Source organism: Aphelocoma coerulescens, chromosome 24 (genome assembly GCF_041296385.1).
Source record: "Aphelocoma coerulescens isolate FSJ_1873_10779 chromosome 24, UR_Acoe_1.0, whole genome shotgun sequence".
In the NCBI taxonomy this organism is placed as follows: Eukaryota; Metazoa; Chordata; class Aves; order Passeriformes; family Corvidae; genus Aphelocoma; species Aphelocoma coerulescens.
In genome coordinates, this window is record NC_091037.1 from 2,851,167 (window position 1) to 2,872,090 (window position 20,924).

Consider the following 20,924-nt stretch of genomic DNA (forward strand, 5'->3'; position numbering starts at 1 on the left):
ACGGAGAGAGAGGGTTTTTAGGGAATGTTAGCAGGGCGATGTTCAGCTGTGCTGGCCTGCCCAGGAACCAAATAACCCCAATGTTGTGTCAACGGGGTAAAAAGGAAGGACGCCCAAGTGTTTTTCTCTCTGTTGAAGGGCAAACAGGCCCATGAAATGTATTTCAGCTTGGGCTGCTGCTGTGCTGGGAGGAGAGTGGGGGTGGCAGGGTGGCACAGAGCAGAACTGTGATGGACATGGTCCACGTGAGGGGGACTGTGACACCTGAAAAGCCCGGAGCCCTTCCACATCAGTAAATTTGCCACAGATGTGCAGCAGCGATGTGAGTCTGTCAGAACCCTCATCAGGCAAGGCTTTCTCCAGCAGAGCCTTGAAGATGCTGCCCCGTGCTTTGTTCAGAAAGCTGCTGTGCACCCAGTCCGAGGAGAAGCAGGGAGTGGCAGACGGTGTAGCTGCGTTTTAGCTGTGCTAATAGGTTTGGGCACCTCTGATTAGCTCATTAGATTCTATGACTAAGCCTATTACAGCTTTTAAGTTTGCAGCTGGGGCTGATGTGATGTGCTGATGGCTCCAGCTCTGGCAATGGTCTCATTTTGCTTCTTGGGAGGGAGATTTTCTGCTGAGAAATGCTCAGTGCAACTGGTTTAGCTCTGGGGATCCCAGCATCGCCTCCTTGGCCCAGCATGAGTTGTGTGGGTGCAAATCTACAACGCCGGTCCAAAGTGAGGCAGGGAATTCCTGGCAGAGCAGGAGTTAACGCAGCCCCTGGGCTGGTGCTGAGCCCCTCCTGTTGTCCTGTGCCTGGGTGGCACCCACAATGCTGCCATTGTGTCCTGCAGCCCCGGAGGAGCGTGCACAAGCCGGGGTGTGCGGGTAACAGGATAAAGCTGTCCCGATGATGTTACAGGCTGGGGAGATGCACTGCAGCCATTCAGCCATGACTGATGCAGCTCTCCTCCAGCTCCCCTGCCTCTGCCAGGCAGGACAGGCAGCGTTCCAGGCCGTTTCTGATTCCTGTCATGTAAACCTGGCAAGGATTTGGAGGTGGGGAACCAGACTGGGTGGATTTGTCCTTACTCCCAGCATGATTTGTCATCCAGGTCAGGCTTGGAGCAACCTGGGCTAGTGGAAGGAGTCCCTGCCCATCCAGAGGGGTGGAATGGCATGAGCTTTAAGGTCCCTTCCAACCCAAACCAGGCTGGGATTCTAAAAATCTGTCCTTCCTTCTGGGGCTGTGACCAGCCACGGCAGAAAAGGCAGAGCCAGCGCTGAGAGAAATGGGTGAACTGGTAAAGAGCAGGTGGGCACTGCCAGCAAAGGGGTGTAGCTGCTGCAGGAGCCAATAGAGCCAGTGCTGCTCACACTTCTCATCATGAACATGCAGTGGCTATGGGTTTGCAGGTTTTAGGTAATTTTATGTAGCCAGCTCCAGCAGGAACCTGGGGGCAAGGGCGTGCCACCCTGGGGCAACTTCGGTGCCCAGAACTGAACCCTGGCACTGCAGGGGTCTTGGCATCATCTCTGTGTGGTGTCACAGAACCACAGGCTGGGCCAGGGCAAGGAGACCTCAGCGGGTCACCGTGTCCTCCCTGCTCCAGCAGGGCCATCCCGAGGCACAGGGCACAGGATTGTGTTCAGGTGGTTCTAGAATATCTCCAGTGAGACTCCACACCCTCCCTGGGCAGCCTGTTCAGGCCTTGGTCACTGAATAATGAAGTTCTTCCTCCTGTCCAGGTGCAAATTCCTGGGCACCAGTCCCTGCCCATTCCCCTTGTGCCATTGCTGGCCCCCCGGAGCAGAGCCTGGGCGCTGCTCGGAGCCCTCTCTGCAGGCACTGGCAGACGGGGATGAGGTCCCTTCTGAGCCCCTGAACAGCCCCAGCTCCCTCGTCAGGGAGATGCTCCAGCCCCTTCATCTTTGTCACCCCCGGCTGGCCCCGCTCCAGGAGCCCCAGGTCCCTCCTGCGCTGAGGAGCCCAGAGCCCCACACGGCACTCCCGACGCGCCTCCCGGGGCCGAGCAGAGGGGCAGGATCCCGTCCCTGATGCGCTGCCATCGCTGCTCCCGGCGCATCCCAGGAAAACCCCCCCGGTGACAGCGGTGACGTCATCGGCGTCGCCGTCTCCACGGCAACGGGGGGAGCGCCCCGCCACGTGACCGCGCGCGGCGTCACGTGATGTTTGGAGCTGCTTCCGGGTCGATGCGGGACGCGGCCGCCGGGCCTGGGTGAGAGGGGCGGGGGACGGGCGGGGACAGCGGACAGCGGGGGACAGGGGACAGCGGGGGGCCCTGGCACCCCCCGCCGCCGCCCGGGTACGCCTGGCACCCCCCGGCTGCGGCCCCGGGAGCGGCGCGGTGCGGGAGCGCGGAGGCCGCTGTCAGCCGGGGCCAGCCCGGGGCCGTGTGAGGGGAGCGGGGCCGGTGGTGTGAGGGGCGGGAGGGGCGGGGGAGGCCTCTGGGGGCTCGGGGCTGCGGACGCCGAGGTGTCAGGGGCAGCTGGGTGCTCATCCTGCCCCGGGGGCCGGCGGCACGGACAGGGACCGGGTGGCTCCGCACGGAGAGGGATTTCCAGCAGGGAATTGCTGGTTCGGTGGGACAGGGTCAGGGTCGGGCCAGGAGCGTGCCAAGGATAATTCAGGTATCTGCCGTGTGCTTTGTGGTCTCCTCAGCACGGTGCTGTGGTGTGGGATCGAACACTCGTGCTGGGTTTGATGGGGGCCTTGACAGAGTTTCACCTGCTTGGGTGGCTTGTCCTGGTGGCTCCGAGGGTCAGGATCCCTGCCCTGGTACAATTCCTGATAAATCCTGACGGGATTTCCGTGCCCAGGGCAGGGGGTTTGGATCTAGATGATCTTCGAGGTCTCCTTCCAACCCAAGCCATTCTGTGATTCACTTCTCTGCCTCTCGAGATCGTCTCAAAAGTAATTTCCCTGAATCATGTCTCGGGAGAACGGTGTTCCAGCTCCTTGCAGACGGATGTTTGTGCTGTTCATCCATTCCTTACGCTTTATTTTCCATGTGTACAAACATGTCAGGATGTGTTTGGTGTGTGACTATTCAGGATGTGCCCTGAAGGCATTTGAGTGGCACTGGAATTTCATTAGCATGTCATTAATGATGTCATTCTCCTGAAGGGTCTCTCACAGCACAGGGAATGGAAATGTTTTCCATGTCGTTTTTAGTGTTCTCACTTCGCTCATCAGCTGCAGCAGCACGCTGGGTTTCCCTGGAATCCCAAGTCAGGGTCATGCTCCTCTTTCTGGACACTTCCCAGTGCTGCTTCCAACTTGGGAATCCCAGCACAGGAAGGACATGGAGCTGTTGGAGAGAGTCCAGGGGAGGCACCAGGGTGATCAGAGGGATGGAACAGCTCTGATGTGACAGGGAAAGGATGGGAGAGCTGGGATTGTTCACCTGGAGAGGAGAAGGTTCGGGGTGACCTCATTGTGGCCTTGAAGGGACAGATGGAGATGGACTATTTCCAAGGGCTTTGAGTGACAGGACAAGGGGGAATGGCTTCAAAGTGTCAGAGAGTGGGTTTAGACTGGATATTGGGAAGAAATTCCTCCCTGTGAGGGTGGGCAGGCCCTGGCACAGGGTGCCCAGAGCAGCTGTGGCTGCCCCTGGATCCCTGGAAGTGTCCAAGGCCGGGTTGAACAGGGCTTGGAGCAACCTGGGACAGTGGGAGGTGTTGGAACAAGGGGTTGGAATGAGATTATTTTTAAGATCCCTTCCAACCCAAACCATTCTGGGATTCTCTGTTTGTCACCGGGGCCAGCAGAGCACTTGAACACAACAACAAAGGCGATTTGTTGACACCTCTCAAAGCCCAAGTGCCTCGTTTGCACTCTGTGCTGTCATTTAGGAAACCCAGAGCTACTTTGGGACGCGAATTGTTCCTCGTGCTGTCAGTAGGACACGCTCAGAAACGTGCACCTTGCAGGCCACCCTGCCCTGCCCTTGTGCTGACAGCATTCCCTTGAAACCTGTCATTCCCTTTGCACATCCTGCTGCTCCTTGCTCCCAGGCACTTGTAGGGATTCTGAGAAGCCACGTGCCTGACAGATGATTACAGGGGACGTGCAATCCCATGACAAGGGAGGTGGGAAAGGCGACTGCCCACTCCATGACATTTTTGTCATCTCACAATGGCACTGGCGTGCAAAAGTAGAGCTTGAGGAAGAAAATGTTGGGGATTCAAAGCTGTTGGATGTAAATGTCAGTGATTTTTCTTCTCAGTTCTGGACTGCTCCCACACTGTAGCTGGAAACACCATTTTTTGCCTCTAGAGTGAGTTTCTCCTATGGAATTTCCAGCTGATGTTTGTTCAGCAGATAAAGAGGGATGGAGCTGATGGAAAAGCCACGTGCAGGACAAACATGTACAGGGGAGTTCCAGAATTTCCAGACCAGAATGTCTGAATGTGTGTTTGGAAAGCCCTGTCTGTCTGTGGGGCTCCCAAAGCACTCTGGAACGAGGCCTCTCAGCCTAAACCTTGGCTGTCAGTGCAAATTGTTCCTGTACCATGTGGAGTGGTTTAGTCTAAAATCAAATGCCTTGTTCCTATCAAATCTGGCTTGAGGATTTTTTGATTCTTGATAGTGACATGAGTCAAGTTTGAGCTATGAATCAACCCAGTTGTTTAAAGATGAAAATGGTGGGTTTTGGGGTTTTTTTAAGACCAATCCAATAAGTCCCCATTTGTGACATTTAAACTTTACATATAATATAAAAATGATAACACACTGCAGTCAACTGCTGCTTATTGTAGTCAAGTCCTTTTGGTTGGTGGGTTTTAGGTAGTCTGGTCACAAAGAAGTGATGTGAAACTTGTTAAAAAGGTGATGCTCAGCAAAGGGAGCCTCAGCGAAATCACTTTTGTTTAGAATTTTAAATCTAGATTTGTATCCTTGCCTGTAACAACTCTAAAGGAAAGAAACAGAAAGAAACAGGCTGACATTTTAATTCAGGATTAGCAATTTGGCTTTCCACGTATACGTGGCCCCACTCTGAGGTTTAAAAAGGTAATTTTGCAGTAATTAGTGAAAAAGCTGCCCCATGACTAATTGGACACTGTAGGAAACCTGCTCTGCTTCCTGCACATTCAGGATTGTGATGGTGTGGCTGTGATGGGCAGCAGGACCAGGAGACCTCTGGAAACAACAATCTCTTCATTCATGAGCCAAGCTCTGCTCCTGTGTTACAAAACCATCAGTGCTGATTTCAGAGTGTGCACACGAAAACAGGACACAGAGAGAGGCTGAGTCCCACCTGGGCAGGGCAGAACCCCGGCCATGGAGGGATCCTGGTGCCAAAAACACTCCCAGCTGATTCTCAGTATCTCTCCAGGCAGCTCAGCAGCCTGTGATGAGGCAAGGCCTCCTTCCTGTGCTGTTCTGGGCCATGCCCAGATATGCAGGGCACAGTTATTATCTCCCAGATACATTAGGCAGCTGCAGAATGGAATTGGCAGAAGGTGCCTTTAGGCCTGGCCAGGAGATGTTCGGTGACACAGCAGAAAAGGGAAGTTGGCAAACAGCTGTTGGAGCAATCTCTTACTCACAAACAGCTGTTTGCTCCTTCCCCTCCTGGCTGCCCTGGGAATGTGTTTGAGAATAGCTGTGGCTTTCTCTCAGTCCTCGTGGGAGGGGCAGAAGTGGCAAGTGAAGAATTCACCTTTTGCAGCCTGGAGTTATCCTGGAAGAGCAGGAGTAAGTGGGGTAAGGAAGTCTTGAACTTGGCCTGTAATGCAGTGTTTGTACAGCACCAAACCCTCTGGTTTTGGGTTCTTTTCAAGTAATGTTTTACTTTAATCTCAAATTTGAAATAGGACCTGTTAGTCTAAGCTGGAGCTAAGAAATAAAACCCGTGACCCACCTGCCTTCTTTCCCTGTGCTCTCAAGCACCACTGTTAGAAGTGATTATTATTTGCTGACTGCTCATATGCTCTGTTTTTCTCTTCTTTAACCAGAAGTCCAAGAAGGGAGCATGGACCAACCCAGTGGAAGGAGTTTCATGCAAGTTCTGTGTGAGAAATACAGCCCTGAGAACTTCCCCTACCGTCGTGGGCCTGGCATGGGGGTGCACGTCCCAGCAACTCCACAGGGCTCACCTATGAAAGGTAAATTCTGGTCTTTCTGAGCATCTGGGGGGTGCTGGGAGGAATCAACTGAAAGAGGAATCACCTTGAATTGCCCAGAGAAAGAACCATCACAATGTGGTTTTTACTGGAGACTGGAATCTAACAAAGGTGGAAAGTGACTGAACAGGTGTCTGTAAAAAACCAAATTTCTCTACAGTATAACAGAATCAGAATTAGAGAATAGAATAGAATCATTTGGGTTGGAAGGGACCTTCAAGATCACCAGGTTCCAGCCCTGTGAGTGGAAGATGGAACTAAGGCCCTGTGCAGTCTGGGTTTTGAGGGTTCAGCGGTCCCTGGAGCTTGTTTTCTTCAGGCCACTGATCCTATCTTATTATTGGCTGCAGGAACAGGTATTTTGGCAGAGGTGGCTTTAAAAATACATAAAAAGTGACCTAAATTCGAGGTTGGTCCCCATGCCAGTGGTGCCAGCTTGCTTTGATGCCTGCAGGGACAGGAGCTCAATGTACACAGGAGGGGACATATTTCAAGCAGAGTAATGAGTTTTTGAATCTCTGGCCGGGCTGCTTTTGTGACAAGTGCCTCAGATGAACTTGGAGTGTACTTTGTCTTCTCAAGGCACCAAATGCTTTGTGACCTAGTGGAGAATTCCCCTCTCCTGTGCTCCTGACCTTGCTGTCTCGAGGGAGTTTAGCCAGATGCGTGTCTGAAGCTCTGTGCTGCTTGTGGATGTCCTTGAGCGTCCCAGACTGCAGAATCTGTGTCACCATCTCCTCTGAACTAGATCCATGTGACACCCTTTAGTCCTCCCTCACACTCTGATGTTGGCATTTAATTCTTGGTTTGTATGGATGGGTCTGAGATTCACGTTGATCCCATCAGAGCTCTTCTTTGTGTCACACATCCTGCCCATCACGATCTGTAGGAGTAATCCAAACGTCCATCAGGTCAATTTGTGTCATAACCAGCCCCAAAGAGGAAAACAGCCATGGAAATCAGCTGGATGAAGTTTCCAATAACTGGGTTTGACAGAGGAGAACAAAGGGCCTGAGTTCAGTTGAGGATAAAACACTCTCAAAATGAACAAGAACAGAAAAGTGGCCTGATGGAATGTTCAGTCAATGCCCTCTCTCCAGGTAAATTTACCTCTCTCCTGCTCACCTGAGCTGTTTGGGTGCTGAAAAGAGGCCATGTCCTAAAAAGTGGCTGAGACATGACTTACAAATACTCCATGAGTAATTCCCAAAGTGCCACACCATCCTTTAAAGAAGCCAAACACTTACGATCCAGAAAACCTGGAAACTCAGATCACTCCAGGTAATTGTTAGCTGCTAGAATCCTTTTTCAGTCCTGTAGCTGTCAAGTGTTAAGGAGAAAAGGGGCCACCTATTTAGGAAAAAGCTTGTGGTTAAATTTTAATGGATTTTAGTATTTCAGAGAGGTGGGAAAGCCGCATTGTATGTGAAAGAGTGTAAGACTGATGGCTTGCCTTGCCTCAACATAGATTTCTTGTGTGGAAATTGTTTCCTGTTACAAATCCCCAGTTTTTAGTCATGTTTTAGCCTTAGCACAGCAGGCTGTGATTGAGGTCCAACTCCTTGGTTGTAGCTTTGAGCACATTTACCTGCCTGAGAAGGAGCTGGAGCAAAACCGAAGCAGAAATGGAAAGGCAGAGCAGAGACCTGAGTTTTTGCATGGATGCTGAATGCTCTCCACTGAACCTTGGGAAGGGAAAGCTTAGAAAGGAAATGTTTAAATACCTCCTGAGAAATGTTTAAATACCTCCTGGCTGTTACTAAGCCCAAGTGGGCTCAGGGCAAGAGGATAAGGGAGTCTGACTGTGCAGCTGGCACTCCCCTAGTCCTGTGTCCTATCTGCAGCAGCAGTTGCCTGGGGAAGAGCAGAAGTTCTGGCAAGAACTGATAGGAGACAGGCCATAAATGACAAAGGACAGGCCTGAAATACACAGGAATACGTGGAGGAGCTGAAGAGCACTGATAGGAGTGGTACTTCATGTTTACAGTCCAGGCTTCATGATGGTGTCTCATAAAATCCATATTTAACTGAGCTCCTGAAATCAGTGTCAATTCTGGCATTACTGGTAGATTTCTTTTGCTGGCTGTAACATTCCTGCTTGGGGCTGGGTTCTGTAACTCCAAGGCAGTGCTGAGCAGAGGCAGCTTCTGTTTTTCCCTGTGCCAGACCGCCTGAACCTGCCGAGTGTGCTGGTGCTCAACAGCTGTGGCATCACCTGTGCCGGGGACGAGAACGAGATCGCCGCTTTCTGCGCCCACGTCTTTGAGCTCGACCTCTCTGACAACAAACTGGAAGACTGGCACGAGGTAAAATGGTGATGGGCACCTTTCTGGGTACCTCTCACAGCTAGTACTGACTGCAAATGTTGCACTGTTGAGGGTTTCATTTTTGTGGCTTCTTTCTCATCTCTGAAGGTGATGTTTATTTACTTCGACAGCAACTGAGCAATACATGTGGTGAAATTAATCCAGTGTGGCACTTCACTCCATGTACTTCGTGACTTAAAGTCTTGGCCTGTGGGTGAAAAATCTGTATTTTTGTTTTATTTCATCATGCAAAGCACTGGAACTGGCATTACTAACATCAAGAAGTTAATGAGCAGTTTAATTTTTAACAGAGTGGCAGTTGATTCCCAGCTTTGTCCCTGTGATGGTGGGCAAGGTATTTATTCCCTCTCCACATTCGTTGCCTTATCTGCAGAACAGATTTAATAATATTTACCACAAAGGGTATTTCTGCAGCCTCATTAATTAATGTTAAATGCTGTTGTAAAATCCTTTGAAGTGCTTGGGTGAAATAATGCTCAATAAATGCAATGTAACAGGAGTGAAACAGTCTCAATCCATTCAAGTGTCATTAAGTTCCTCACTGGATTATGCTCTCCTTTTATATTAGTGTTTATTGTTAGAAATATGTGGAAAAAAATAGGATCTCTTGGGGTTTTGTGCCATCAGATTCTCATGTCTTTAAGCAGGGAGTGAATGCAGAGTTTGCAGTGTCCCAGTTCAGTGGGGCTGACCTCTCCTCTGGTCATTCACGGGTCACTCACGAGCTGCACATTTCACACCCCGCTCTGCGTTCAGTCTCTTTAGGCTGCCCTGGAACTGAAAGGTTTCTGTGTGTGCTGGTCCCTTCCTCTGAGACTGGATTAAGTTTTCACAGCCCATCCACACCAGATAAATATCTCCCCACTCCTAAAACCTGCCCCTGCTGGGGATTCCAGAACCCTGGGTAGCCTGTTCCCATGCTTAGCTAATAGCCTCATAGGCTAAACTGTGTCATTTAAGTCTCCTGTGCTGCAATTTCAGCCAATTTCTGCCTGCCCTGTTCTCAGCAGGCAGGAGGAGCATCATCACTGCTCCTTATGCAACAGCTTTTTATACCCACTAAGGAGAACTTTAATGCCTCCTTTCCTTATTTTAATGTAATACTGAAAAAATACCCTTCTTCCAATCATTCATCATAAGCCATTTTTTCCTAAATCCTGTGTTTTTGCCTGACTGATGTCATCCAGTTTGCCTGCTTAATTCTTGAGGTGTAGCACCCAAACCATGACATCACCTGAGATGAGGCGTGAAGCGAGGCAGACACATTACCTCATGTTTACCACACTTGAATTCAACCTCTGCAGGAGACAATCACCCTTTGCCAACAACTGGGCCATTTATTGACCTCTGTGTGCCATGGTCTGCCCCATCTCTGCCCACCCCAAAGCTCTGTGGAGTGGAAATCTCCCACCAGGTGTTCTCTGACTCGGAATTATTCTCCGCTGCTGTTGGAAGGTGCTTCCCACTCAGTTTCCCAGTCAAGGAGGGAATTAGGGATTGGCTGGGCTCTGTGGGGAGCAGTGGGAAGCTGGACAAGGGCTCAGTGTCAGCCATGGAGGCAGGAGAGGTGTCCATGGCCCCCCATGAGCGAGGTCTGGCTCCTGGAACGTGCTGCTGCTCAGCCTTGGGGTTGAGGTGGTTTTTATGACCTGTCCCAAGGGACTGCCTTTCTCTTATCAAGCTGCTCCTAGAGTGTAATTAAATGAACTCTTGAGGAGAATAAGCAATTAACCAATCCATCTAGATCAGGAATGGCTGGAGAATGAATTCCAGGTAGATATCCCTATGTTTTTCCCATATTATTTCTTTGTGCTGATTCCACAGGGCCCCTTTTAGGAGGTGGGATGTTATTGCCAGAGCTCTGATTACTGCCTGATACACATTTCTTTCTTTCTGTTTGTTTTTCCTTCCCTCCCCACTTAGGTCAGTAAAATTGTGTCCAACGTCCCCCACTTGGAGTTTCTAAACCTGAGTTCCAACCCTCTCAGTTTGTCCGTTTTAGAGAGAAGTTGCGCTGGGTCTTTCGCTGGCGTCCGTAAACTTGTGCTCAACAACAGCAAAGCTTCCTGGGAAACAGTGCACACCATCCTGCAGGAGTTACCAGAGTAAGCCTGGGAAGCTGGGGGTTTGCTGCACTCAGGTCAAGGCTGGGTTATGGAATCGTGTGGTAAGGGATGAGTGGGGCTGGGAGGATGCAAACATCGGTAAAGAAAAAGGGATTTTTTTCCTTTGGGAGTTTGGGAACTGGCCAGGTGAGTGCTTTGCATTGTCTTTAAAACCAAACTTGGGTGGTGCTGCAAAGCCCAGGGCTTCTCCTCCTCCAAACCTAAATACCAGAGATGGATAATGACCCCAAAAATGTAGGAGGGTCACATTTCCCTCTGAGTCACTGTGCAATGAATGGTGCAGGGCATACCTGTTAAATGGGATGTGACTCTGAGGGTCTGGCCACTTGTCAGGGAATATTTCATCCTGCTTTTCTCTGCAAAGGTGTTGATTTCTGTGGTTTGGCCATGGGCCACCTTGGCATTCTGCTCCCATGGATGTCCTCAGTGGCTTCATTTTGGTGACAGATCCCTCTTTGTGTGGCTTTGTAAGCAGAGATGGTGACAACAGAATGTCCAGTGTAGCCAACCTACCCTTCTCTGGGGTTGGGAAAGTTCAGTTGCCTGAAAAATTAGTGGGACCTGTTCTTTCTTTAATGGGATCTCTTCCTTCTTTAATGGGAATCTTTGGCAGTGATGTGAGGGAAAAAATCATTGTCAGTGTTGTATCAAAACCCCATTTTAAATTAAGCTGAGAGCACTGGGAGCAGCTCCCAGTCACTGCTGGGGTTGGTGGCTTACTGGGCACAAATGTGGAAGACAACCCCAACCAGTCTGTTACACAATACTGGGAGAGACTCAGGGAACACTTAAAAGGTTTTGTTTAATCTCTGAATTGGATGGGAGCAGAGATGTAGTTGAAACACTCCATGGGGAGTGCTCAAAGGTCTTCTCTACACCGTTTTCAGAGCTGTTACAGAAAGTTGTGTTAAAATCTCATAAAATTGATGACATGATCCTTCTTGCCCTGTGCAGCTTGGAGGAGCTCTTCCTGTGCCTTAACGACTACGAAACAGTGTCTTGTTCTCCAGTTTGCTGTCAGTCTCTCAAGCTACTCCACATAACTGACAATAATCTTCAAGACTGGACTGAAATTCGAAAGTTGGGAATTATGTTTCCATCACTGGACACACTCATCCTGGCTAACAACAACCTCACGACCATTGAAGAATCAGAAGATTCCCTGGCAAGGCTCTTCCCCAACCTAAGATCCATCAACTTGCACAAGTCAGGTGAGAGCCTGGAAGCAGGGATGGGTTTTGTTGGTTGATCAGTCTCTCCTCCTGTATAAATGACAAGAAATGAACTTGCTCATCTGTGGGGTTTTCCTGCTGCTTTGGGTAGTCAGTCATTATCAAAAGATGAGTCAGAGCAGCGTGGACCAGTTAATCAAAATGAGCTGGAAAGGTTTTTTATGTTGGTGGTTTCCCTCTGTTTCCCATCCCTGCCTCAGGTACTCCTGGCTGGAGAAGGATAAATAAATGTCTGGCAGTGAGGGGGATGAAAAAATGCCATTTTCCCTTTATTCCCTGTTTTATCTCAGGTAAAATGAGGGCATGTGCAGGTATGCAGCGTGGATCAAGCATCCCCCAGCAGCAGTAGAAGCTGTCTGTCAGCCGTGCTCAGGCACTACAACCTCACAAGTGATGCTGGAAGCTGCTTTTACACTCCAGCCCCAGAGAATTTTCAGCCAACGCTCCAGAGAGAGAATGAGCAGTTGGAATATTGGGAAGAGCACCCTGTGCTGGGAGAGAAGGAGCTGCAGGGCAGCTCGTGGGGGCTGTGACGTGTCTGTGTATGACACATACACCAGAAACTCATCTGCAGGAGTGCTTCATGCACCAGCAGCTTTTGTTCTTTACAGCTTTATATGCTGTGCAAGTGCTGCTTAAGTGTCAGGCAGGTAGAAGGGACTTTATTAACATGCCCTACAATATAAGCATCAAGGAATCCCTGTAACAAAAGCTTAACTAGGGGAGGAAAAGCCTGTTAAGCTGCATTTGAAAGCTTTCAAGTGCTCCTGTGGTAAGTAGTTTTGCAGTTCTGATGCCAGGTGCTTAAGCACTCCAGGCTCTGTGTTGCATTTTGATATTTTGGGAGCTGGAAGTCAAACAGGAATCCCAAGGAGCTTGTTAAAACTTTTTGGGGGTTTTAGGGAAAGCTGCTGCACTCTGAAGTTCTGTCAGGTGAAGACTCCAAGATGAGTTGTGTTGATCTCACCACACAATCAGGGCTCTGCCGGTGCTCAATCCTCAGCTTTGCTTTATTTTGTCCTCCCTGCTTGTTTTGTTATCCCAAATGTCAAGTCTTGAGGGGGCTGAAAAGGAGTTTAAACCTTTTTCATTAAATGGCTGGATGGCTTCTGGGACTGTTTCACCGTTGGGTTGTGAGCAGAAATGGGACCCAAGGTGGTCATGTGTGTGAGGTAAAGCTGTTTGATGGCTGCTTAGTGATGCCTGGAATGAAAGAAGTGCTGGTGACTTTAACACTCTGAAGGCAGCATCCCTTTATAGACACAGCATCACGGATGCTGGTCAGTCCCTAGCAGAGAGGCCAAAGGCTGAGTGCCCCATAAAAAAGCCATGGAGAGCATCCTTCCAGACTTGGAAAACAGCACAAGAGAATTTCAGCTCCTCTGTCTCGTAAGCAAATGTAGCTTTTTTAGCAGCACATCGTGAGCAAAAAGCCAACTTCTCAAAGGAACAGCAGTGACACTCTCCTGTCACATATGTTCTTTGGCTGTGTCTGATTATCTTGGATCCATGATGTGTTTTCTGTGTTTGTTAACACAAGTCTTTCCTTCTGAGCAGGTCTGCATTGCTGGGAAGACATTGACAAGTTAAATTCTTTCCCCAAGCTCGAGGAAGTGAAATTGCTGGGAATTCCTCTGCTGCAGTCCTACACCACCGAGGAACGCAGGAAGCTGCTAATAGCCAGGTCTGTTGGTTTGTTCTCCTCAGCAGAGACATGACAAGGCAAGGAAGGGGTGGGAGCAGGTAATCAGAGGAAGAGGCTGACAGGAGATGAAGTTCTGTGGGAATGCAGAAAGACTGGAGCTTGATTTGTTGGGTAGGAGCAGCTCGTCAGAGGAAGAGGTTGGTAGGAGATGAAGTTCTGTGTGAACGCAGCAAGATTTGAGCTTGTTTTGTGGAAAAGTCAGAGTAGTGGAACTGTTAAATCTGATGGCTCTGCTTCTCAAGGAATTTTGTGAGTCTCCCACAAGTCTGTGCATATGTGGTGAAATGAAAATGCTTAATTTTGAATGTGCTTGAGAAATTACATGGAACTTTCCTGCTCTCTCAAAGGGATCGAGGCCTGAGCTTCCTTGGCAGGAATTCTCATGGTGTTAAAGTTGGGCCACTTTTGGTGTGACTGGCTTGATGAGCCTGTCTGGGCTCCCCTCCTGGGCTGACTGTGGCTCTTGGTGTGTGCCTGCAGGTTGCCATCCATCACCAAGCTCAACGGCAGCATCGTGGCCGACGGGGAGCGGGAGGACTCGGAGCGGTTCTTCATCCGCTATTACATGGAGTTCCCCGAGGAGGAGGTCCCTTTCAGGTAGGAATTCTCTGTCCTGCAGTGGAGAGCAGGGACAGAAGGGTGGTGACTGAACAGGAGATGGGAAATATGTGCCAGTTGTTCCATGAAAGAAACCGTCCCTCACCTTCCTCCAGCCTTGGCTCCCTGTCTGTTTTAGCTAAAGTTGTTATAATATTGGTGTCTGATGATTTGTAGGGTCACTCCTGAGTCAGATTTGATCTTGAAAGTGCCTGTGTCAAGTGCCATTAAACAACAGGACTGTTCAGTTCATGACCTTCATTGTTTCCTGGCCTCTCCCACGGCTCCCTTCATAACCCACCTGTGTGCCCAAAGCCAGGACACATCGTGCTCTCTGCTGCCAGGCCAGGGCAGCTAATCCTCTGCACCATCTGGTATGTGCAATGTGGCTGGCAATGGGAAGCTGTCCCCTCACTTTCAGGCTTGCAAATCACAAGTCTGATGGGTTTTCTTTGCCAAAAATGTCCATCCAATGATCTGTTCATCTTGGTAAACTAATGAACTCGGACAGATGCTGTTCAGTCTGTATCTTTTCTGTGCCAGCATCCACTTACTGCTTCTACTGGGCTGAGGAGGGATCATGGAGCATCGGGTCACTGCCTGTACCTGCCCTCTGCCCTAAAACCCTCATGTGCTTTTGGACAGCAAAGCTTTATTGTCCTTTTTTTACAGAAAAGGGGTAGGACAGGAGTGTGTGTGTGACTCTGAGGGCACAGTCAGAGGTGGGGACACACTGAAGGTCACAGGTATGGCCTGGTATGGATGACAGAGGTACAAATGGAATCTGGTCAGTGTTTTCCTTGGCTTAACTCTCAGCTAAAATTGTTTCTCTAAAGCACTGGATATGTGACTTGCCAATCCAGTAAGGGGGTGGGAAGGCTGGAATGGGCAATGAGGGCATGGCATTTTGTGTGAATATTAATAGGGTCAGTGATTATAATATTTGTTAAAAGCATGCTGGGGTCAGTTCAGAGGCAGAGGGCACTCAGGTAGTCAGGGAGACAAGACAGCTGGTCCTTTTTCCGAAGACAAGTCCTGGCTTGTAATTTTAGAGGGCCTTGAAGCATAAAAATTGAAGGAAATATTGTAAGGGATAACAGCAGAGGCAGAGAATGCAGGAGAGAGGAAGGGGAGACAGGGACTGTGAGCTCATGGTGCTGCTCCCAAAAGGGATTAATTTCCATAACACTTCATATTTCTTGTGTTTGTGGTGGTGACAGAATGTCCATGATCCATATATTGCTGGGAAGGACACAGTGGGGTACAGCTTGAGGCACTCATGATGCCTAGGACATGGGTTTTGGGAACAGGCTGTGTGTTACACATCACCACAGACCACTGGGATCAGTTTCCAGCTGGGATCTCATATAAAAGATTACTGACATCTCACCCATTCAAGAAAATCAGGCTGGTTTTGGCCAACACACCAGCTTTATGCTAGAAAAATTACCTCCCCCCTCGGATTTCTTAGCCTTTAAACACTGGTACTGCCTTTTTCATGGTCAATGGCCTCTTTGTCCGAATCCCTTTGTCTGTGCAGTGTTTCCAGGAGACTTCTGCAGCTACCAGAGAGGGTTTTTCTGTCCTGGAGGGGCTGGGTGCCACTGCAGACTCCTTTCTACTGAGGCTGCAGATGGCTGAGTGTCCCTAGTGCTGGGTTTGAGTTCCTGGACCCACAAGCAGCAGCCCTTGTTGGAAGGGAGACCTGGCATTCCTTGAAGGGGGATTTTGTGTCTGTTTTTTCCTAAAACTTCCCCTTCCTCGCTCCCAAATCCGGTGTGGTGGCTCCAAAGGTGGTTTCTAATTAGAAACTCATTAGGACACACAAGTTGTGGCTGGGGTCAGACATCTGCATTGCAGTGCTGCCTGGAGCAGAGGGAGCACAACCTGAGCACAGAAAACTTCCCAGTGGGAGCAGCCCCTCTCCAGACAGCCAAGGTGCAGCCTGTGATAAGCTCTGTCACCAGAACCCCTCTGCTTGCTGCATTCCTGTCTGCAGCTGGAAGGGATCAGGCAGGCAGGGAAGTGGAAGGAACAATTTATCTCTCTGGATGTCGTGGTTAAAGGGAGCGCCGGGTGTACAATCCAATATTGGCTGTCTTGTGGAGTGACGTCCTCGTGTCTGGGGGGTTTTAATGAGCCCTCTGCTTGTCTGCTCCACTGTTTATCTGCAGAGCATCACAGACACTTTCAGCCAGGCTCAGGTCTTCAGCAGCCTCAGCGTCTGCCAGGCTGCAAGGGGTGATTAGAAAAGTCCCCAGGGTGCCTGTTATTGGGGTCCAAAACCAACCATGTGTGCCTTGGTCCTGCTTGATTTGAGGGCAGCCAGTCGCTCCCACTCCCCGTTTTCTTTGCAGCTCACATACAAGGAGCAGGCTGCAAAGCTCGTTCTGCCTTTCCTCAACACAAGGAAATTTCAGACAGCCTTGCCTGACCCTCCACATATTTACAGCACATATTTGGATAATCTCGACTCTCTCACGGTGGTTCTCTCTCTCAGCTTGTTTGAAATTTGTCCCCCTCTTTATCCTCTCCCCACCATCAGCCCAGTTCACCCTTTGTGCATGAATCATGACAGTAATTGTGGCTGGTACAGAAGTTGTTGCTGGTCTGCAGCAGCAGAGATGCTGAGAATTAAAGGGGTGTCCCAAAGGGGACTGAGGGTTTGGAGCAGCAAGAGGTGGGCTCTTCTCTCCCTCTTTGCCATTGGATGTTGCTGCTGGCAAATCCTTCCAGAGAAAGAGAAACCCTCCCCACTGGTGCCACGTTGGCTGGCACTTGCTCTGCCTGCAGGTGGGTTAGATGTGGGGAGAGTGTTGTTTTCTCTCAGCACTAATGGCTTTCCCAGATAAATGGGGCTGATCTACCACCCCAGTGCCTGTGAGAGCAGGGCACAGTCTCGCCTGTGGACGCTCTGGTTGTGTCCGTGGGACTGGGGAAACCCTAGTGCCTTGTGGTCCTTACCTCAGTGCCCAGCAGACAGAGGGGCTGCTGTTCTCCAGGAACATTCCTGCAGGACTCCCTGGGGTCACCCAGCCTGCCAGATCCCATCGCTGCTCGGCGGGGGCTGGGACACCGCGCCGATCGCATTCGGCTCCGCTGGGGATTGGGAACACAAAGCGCTTTCTGTGCAGGGGCTCTGAAACGTTACCTGTCCTCGGCAGCTCTCAGCCTTTGTCATCCCAATCCCATTGTGTTTTGTGCTGCCATTCCTGCTCTTTCCCAGCCAGGCAGGGAGATCCAGCCTGGCCCGATGGCAGCAATAGCAGGGGGCGGGGGTGACACAGACTTTCCATAGCAGGGACCTTGCGAAGGACGCTCAGAGAACTTGGCTGCAAAGACAAGGTGACAGTGGAGTGTGTGCCTCTTGCTAGGAAAATTCCCATCTTGTTTTAGAGCAGGTGTGAGGGATCAGCTGGCAAGAAGTGCCCTGTTTGTTATCAGCTCTCAAACTGTGCAACAGCTCACCTTGCTTTGGTGATCTCAATGATCGTGTGCTCAGAGGAGTGTAGCATTTGGGACGTAGATGGCCTCTTGGAAAACAGCAGGAATGTCTGATAATCAGTTAAGCTGTGAAGCCACACATACTGGGAATCTAAACTGAGGGCTGTGTCCTTTTTGTGAGCCCTGGCTTGGTTCTGGCACTCCTCTGTGAAGTGTTTTCACTGGAGCAGGAGGCGTAGAGTTGTGAGCGCAGCATCCTCTCTTTCTTCCAAATCCCACTGTAGCCACAGCTGGGATTTCTGAAATTGTAGGAGCCCAAACTGTGCTGTTCAGTTTCGTCAGGAAGCTGTTTTGAGCCCAGTCAGCTTGAACATCTCAGGCTGGTGGTAACTTCACCTTCCTCAGCAAGATACTCATCCCTAGTGGGACACTGAGCTTGTGCCAGTGCCACGATGCAGCCTGGGGACTGTGGGCCAAAGTGACTGGAGTGCTTGGGCTTTCTGGGGCTTCAGGCCATCAGCTGGAATCAAGGTCGATGTCGTGTCATGTGAGGAACACTGAGACCTGGGAAATGTGCATTGGCTGCACCGTAACCCTGGCCTTGTTGGATTTTCCAGGTATCACGAGCTGGTCACCAAGTACGGGAAGCTGGAGCCCTTGGCAGTGGTGGATCTGCGGCCTCAGAGCAGCGCCAAGGTGGAAGTTCACTTCCAGGACAAGGTGGAGGAGATGTCCATCCGCCTCGATCAGACTGTGGCAGAGCTGAAGAAGCACTTAAAAACTGTGGTGCAGCTGTCAACAAGCAACATGCTGCTCTTCTACTTGGACCAGGAAGCTCCTTTTGGTCCCGAGGAGATGAAATACAGTTCGCGGGCGCTGCATTCCTACGGCATCCGGGATGGAGATAAAATTTACGTGGAGCCCAGAATGAAATAGCCTTTTTGCCCACACCCACACACCCCCACACACCCACACACATGCATTGAGGAGTTTTTGCAAGGTTTTTATTTCGGTTGGTTGGTTGAGGTTTGGTTGTGTTTCTGTAGCAGGTGATTTCTTAGCCCGGAGGAAGTGCCCTGATCTGAGAACCATGCCCACCATCCACTGCAGGTGACCTTGAGGTGACAGTTGACTTCAGGACGTGTGTTTCAGTGTGGGCAATACCTTGATGTTTCCTTTGATGCTCCGGTATACTCGTGATTTGGCATGAATGGTCAGTTGTTCAAGCTAAACAATGCCAGGGTCCATAAGGGAGGAGACAGCTCGGTGCCGAATTTGACCTGCTGTTTTCTTTTCCTAAATTTTTTGGTGTTTTGCTCCACCAGAGCTCCCTTTGGCCTCGCTATCCAACTGTGGCTCGAGCTTGCTGTAGTATTTTCTTGCAGCTTGGTGCTGTCTCAACCTTTTGTTGTGCTCGAGTTCACAGGAAAGATCTCCATCAGTATTCTGCTTGATTCAGAGCTCAGGTACTTTAGTGCATCCACTTCACCCTGCTGGTTTGGTTTCTGTGAGTGCACAAAATGGGGGAAAGATAAAGAACTTCCTAGGAAGAAGCTTTCTTTTCAAAGCGCACGCTCTATATCCACCTGGTTTTGGGCAGAAAAAAGAGGCTTTGGTTGCTGTACCCATCTCACATGGTGTCTGCAGCCTGTGGGGATAAAGGGTGTGTTGGAAAGTGAATTTTGGGATGTGGTGGATGAGCGCTGCGTTGGAAGGGCTTTCAGAGAAACAGGTCAACGAGGGGTTGAAGAGCTGCTTCCCCCGCTGGCCATCGTCCATCCTGATGCTGAAGAGCTCCCCCCTGCACTTCACCTTGTACCAGTGGGTGCTGCAAGTGGGATGGCTAAAATTCCTCTCCTGGGAGAGAGGAAGAGTCAAGTTGAAGTTTGTGTTTGTTGCTGTTGCACCAGTTCAAACCTAGCACTTTCCCTGGGGCCCCTGGCCGGGGTCCCTGCGTAGGGTCCGAACTCGGAGGATGTGTTGGCTCGGATCAGCCTCTGGAAGTGGAGGAGCAAAGCAGCTGGACTCACGTTTGGGTGTTCAGCAGGTTTCACTCTCTCTCTTGGCTTCCCCCACGCTCCCCTCGTAGGCATCGTGTGCTGCTGCTTCTCGTAGTCCCTGTTTTCTACTGCAGAGCAGAGGCCCCTGCCTGCTCCGTGAAATCCTCCTTCCTTCCTCTCTCTCGTTTCGCTTTCCTGTGTCTTCCCTGCTCCAAGTTCAAGACTTTCCCGATTTCCTGGTTACAAGCAGCTGCACACCGGTTTTTGGAGCTGTGCAGCGAGGGCTCTAGTTACACATGAACTCCTGACCTTCATTTTGAAATGCTCCCTTTATCCCCACGTGCACTTTCTTTCCCAGGATGCTTTTGCCCGCATCACCAAGCTCCTTTGGTATTCTTGGAGTTGTGTAATTTCTCTTCACATTTTACGTGGATTGTGGGGTGGGATCAGTGGGGAGGGCATGAAGTATTATTATCTCATAGTCTTCAGGTTTAGGATGTGGGGATTATTCAAAGGGGATTAGTTCCTTATCCAAAGCAAGGGTTAAAATGGGAGGATTTAAAAGAAGTTACTAATTTGTGCCTCATCCCCCTGCCAAAAATAGCAATTTCTTGGCCCCGTTGAGATGAGCAATAGGGAAGGGAGCGAGATTTTTCCATAGGTAGCATAGATTTTCCATAGATCTGTGGTACCTGTAAACTAAACAGCAGGGAGATAGTGGCAGTGTAACAGAAAATGATGCTTTTATAAGCTAGAGCTTTACTGAAGATGTATTTTCCATTTGGGCAGCGAAAATAATTTGCTGCCTGATAGCAGAACCCTTAAGCCAACACTTCTGTATGATATATACATACCTACCAGTAGGAAAAGTTGTGGTTAATAAGATATTTTGTTATAAAGCAAAGTTTTATGAAGATATGGTTGTTTAATATTAGAAGCCTATTTCAGCCCTTGACCTCCTGTGTAAGTAGGTTATCCCAGAGTGGCTGCAGAGTCTGAGGCAAGTGACCTGTGGGGATGCAAAATATCTCTGACCTAATTCTCCAGAGCAGTAATTGCCTCTGTGGGTGTATTTATGGCATTGTACCTGCTATTAATGAGATGCTGTAACTCTTGACCAACTTCCTCAGCACAATTAAGTGTCTGGGTTTCAGAGAAGGGAATAAACAAAGGCCATTAAAGGGTGGAATGGGATGATAAAGAAGATCCAAGTATGTGCTTTTAAGTTTGTTTGCCCACTAAAAATTGGAGGGATCGGTGCTGTCACCGGCTCAGAACTGGCAGTAAATCCTGATTTTATTTGTGGCAGACCTGGTGGGAACTGCAAGATGGAAAAAGAGAACATAGAAGGTTAA

At 49.9% G+C, this 20,924-nt stretch overlaps 1 protein-coding gene across 4 annotated transcripts; it reads left to right on the forward strand.

Moving 5' to 3' along the window:
* Positions 1 to 2,130: 2,130 nt before the first annotated feature.
* On the forward strand, positions 2,131 to 20,846 carry TBCEL (tubulin folding cofactor E like). 4 transcript variants are annotated; one of them, XM_068994548.1, is made up of 8 exons: positions 2,131 to 2,225; positions 5,971 to 6,120; positions 8,305 to 8,444; positions 10,389 to 10,570; positions 11,546 to 11,802; positions 13,381 to 13,507; positions 14,009 to 14,125; positions 18,187 to 20,846. In XM_068994548.1, the coding sequence occupies exons 2-8, from the start codon at positions 5,988 to 5,990 to the stop codon at positions 18,503 to 18,505; spliced, it is 1,275 nt and encodes a 424-aa protein (XP_068850649.1). In that variant the 5' UTR covers positions 2,131 to 2,225; positions 5,971 to 5,987; the 3' UTR covers positions 18,506 to 20,846. The 4 variants fall into 4 exon arrangements, with proteins under 4 accessions (XP_068850649.1, XP_068850652.1, XP_068850651.1 ...); XM_068994551.1 differs by having other exon boundaries at positions 2,203 to 2,225; positions 5,974 to 6,120; XM_068994550.1 differs by lacking the exon at positions 2,131 to 2,225 and adding an exon at positions 2,273 to 2,312.
* Positions 20,847 to 20,924: the final 78 nt, after the last annotated feature.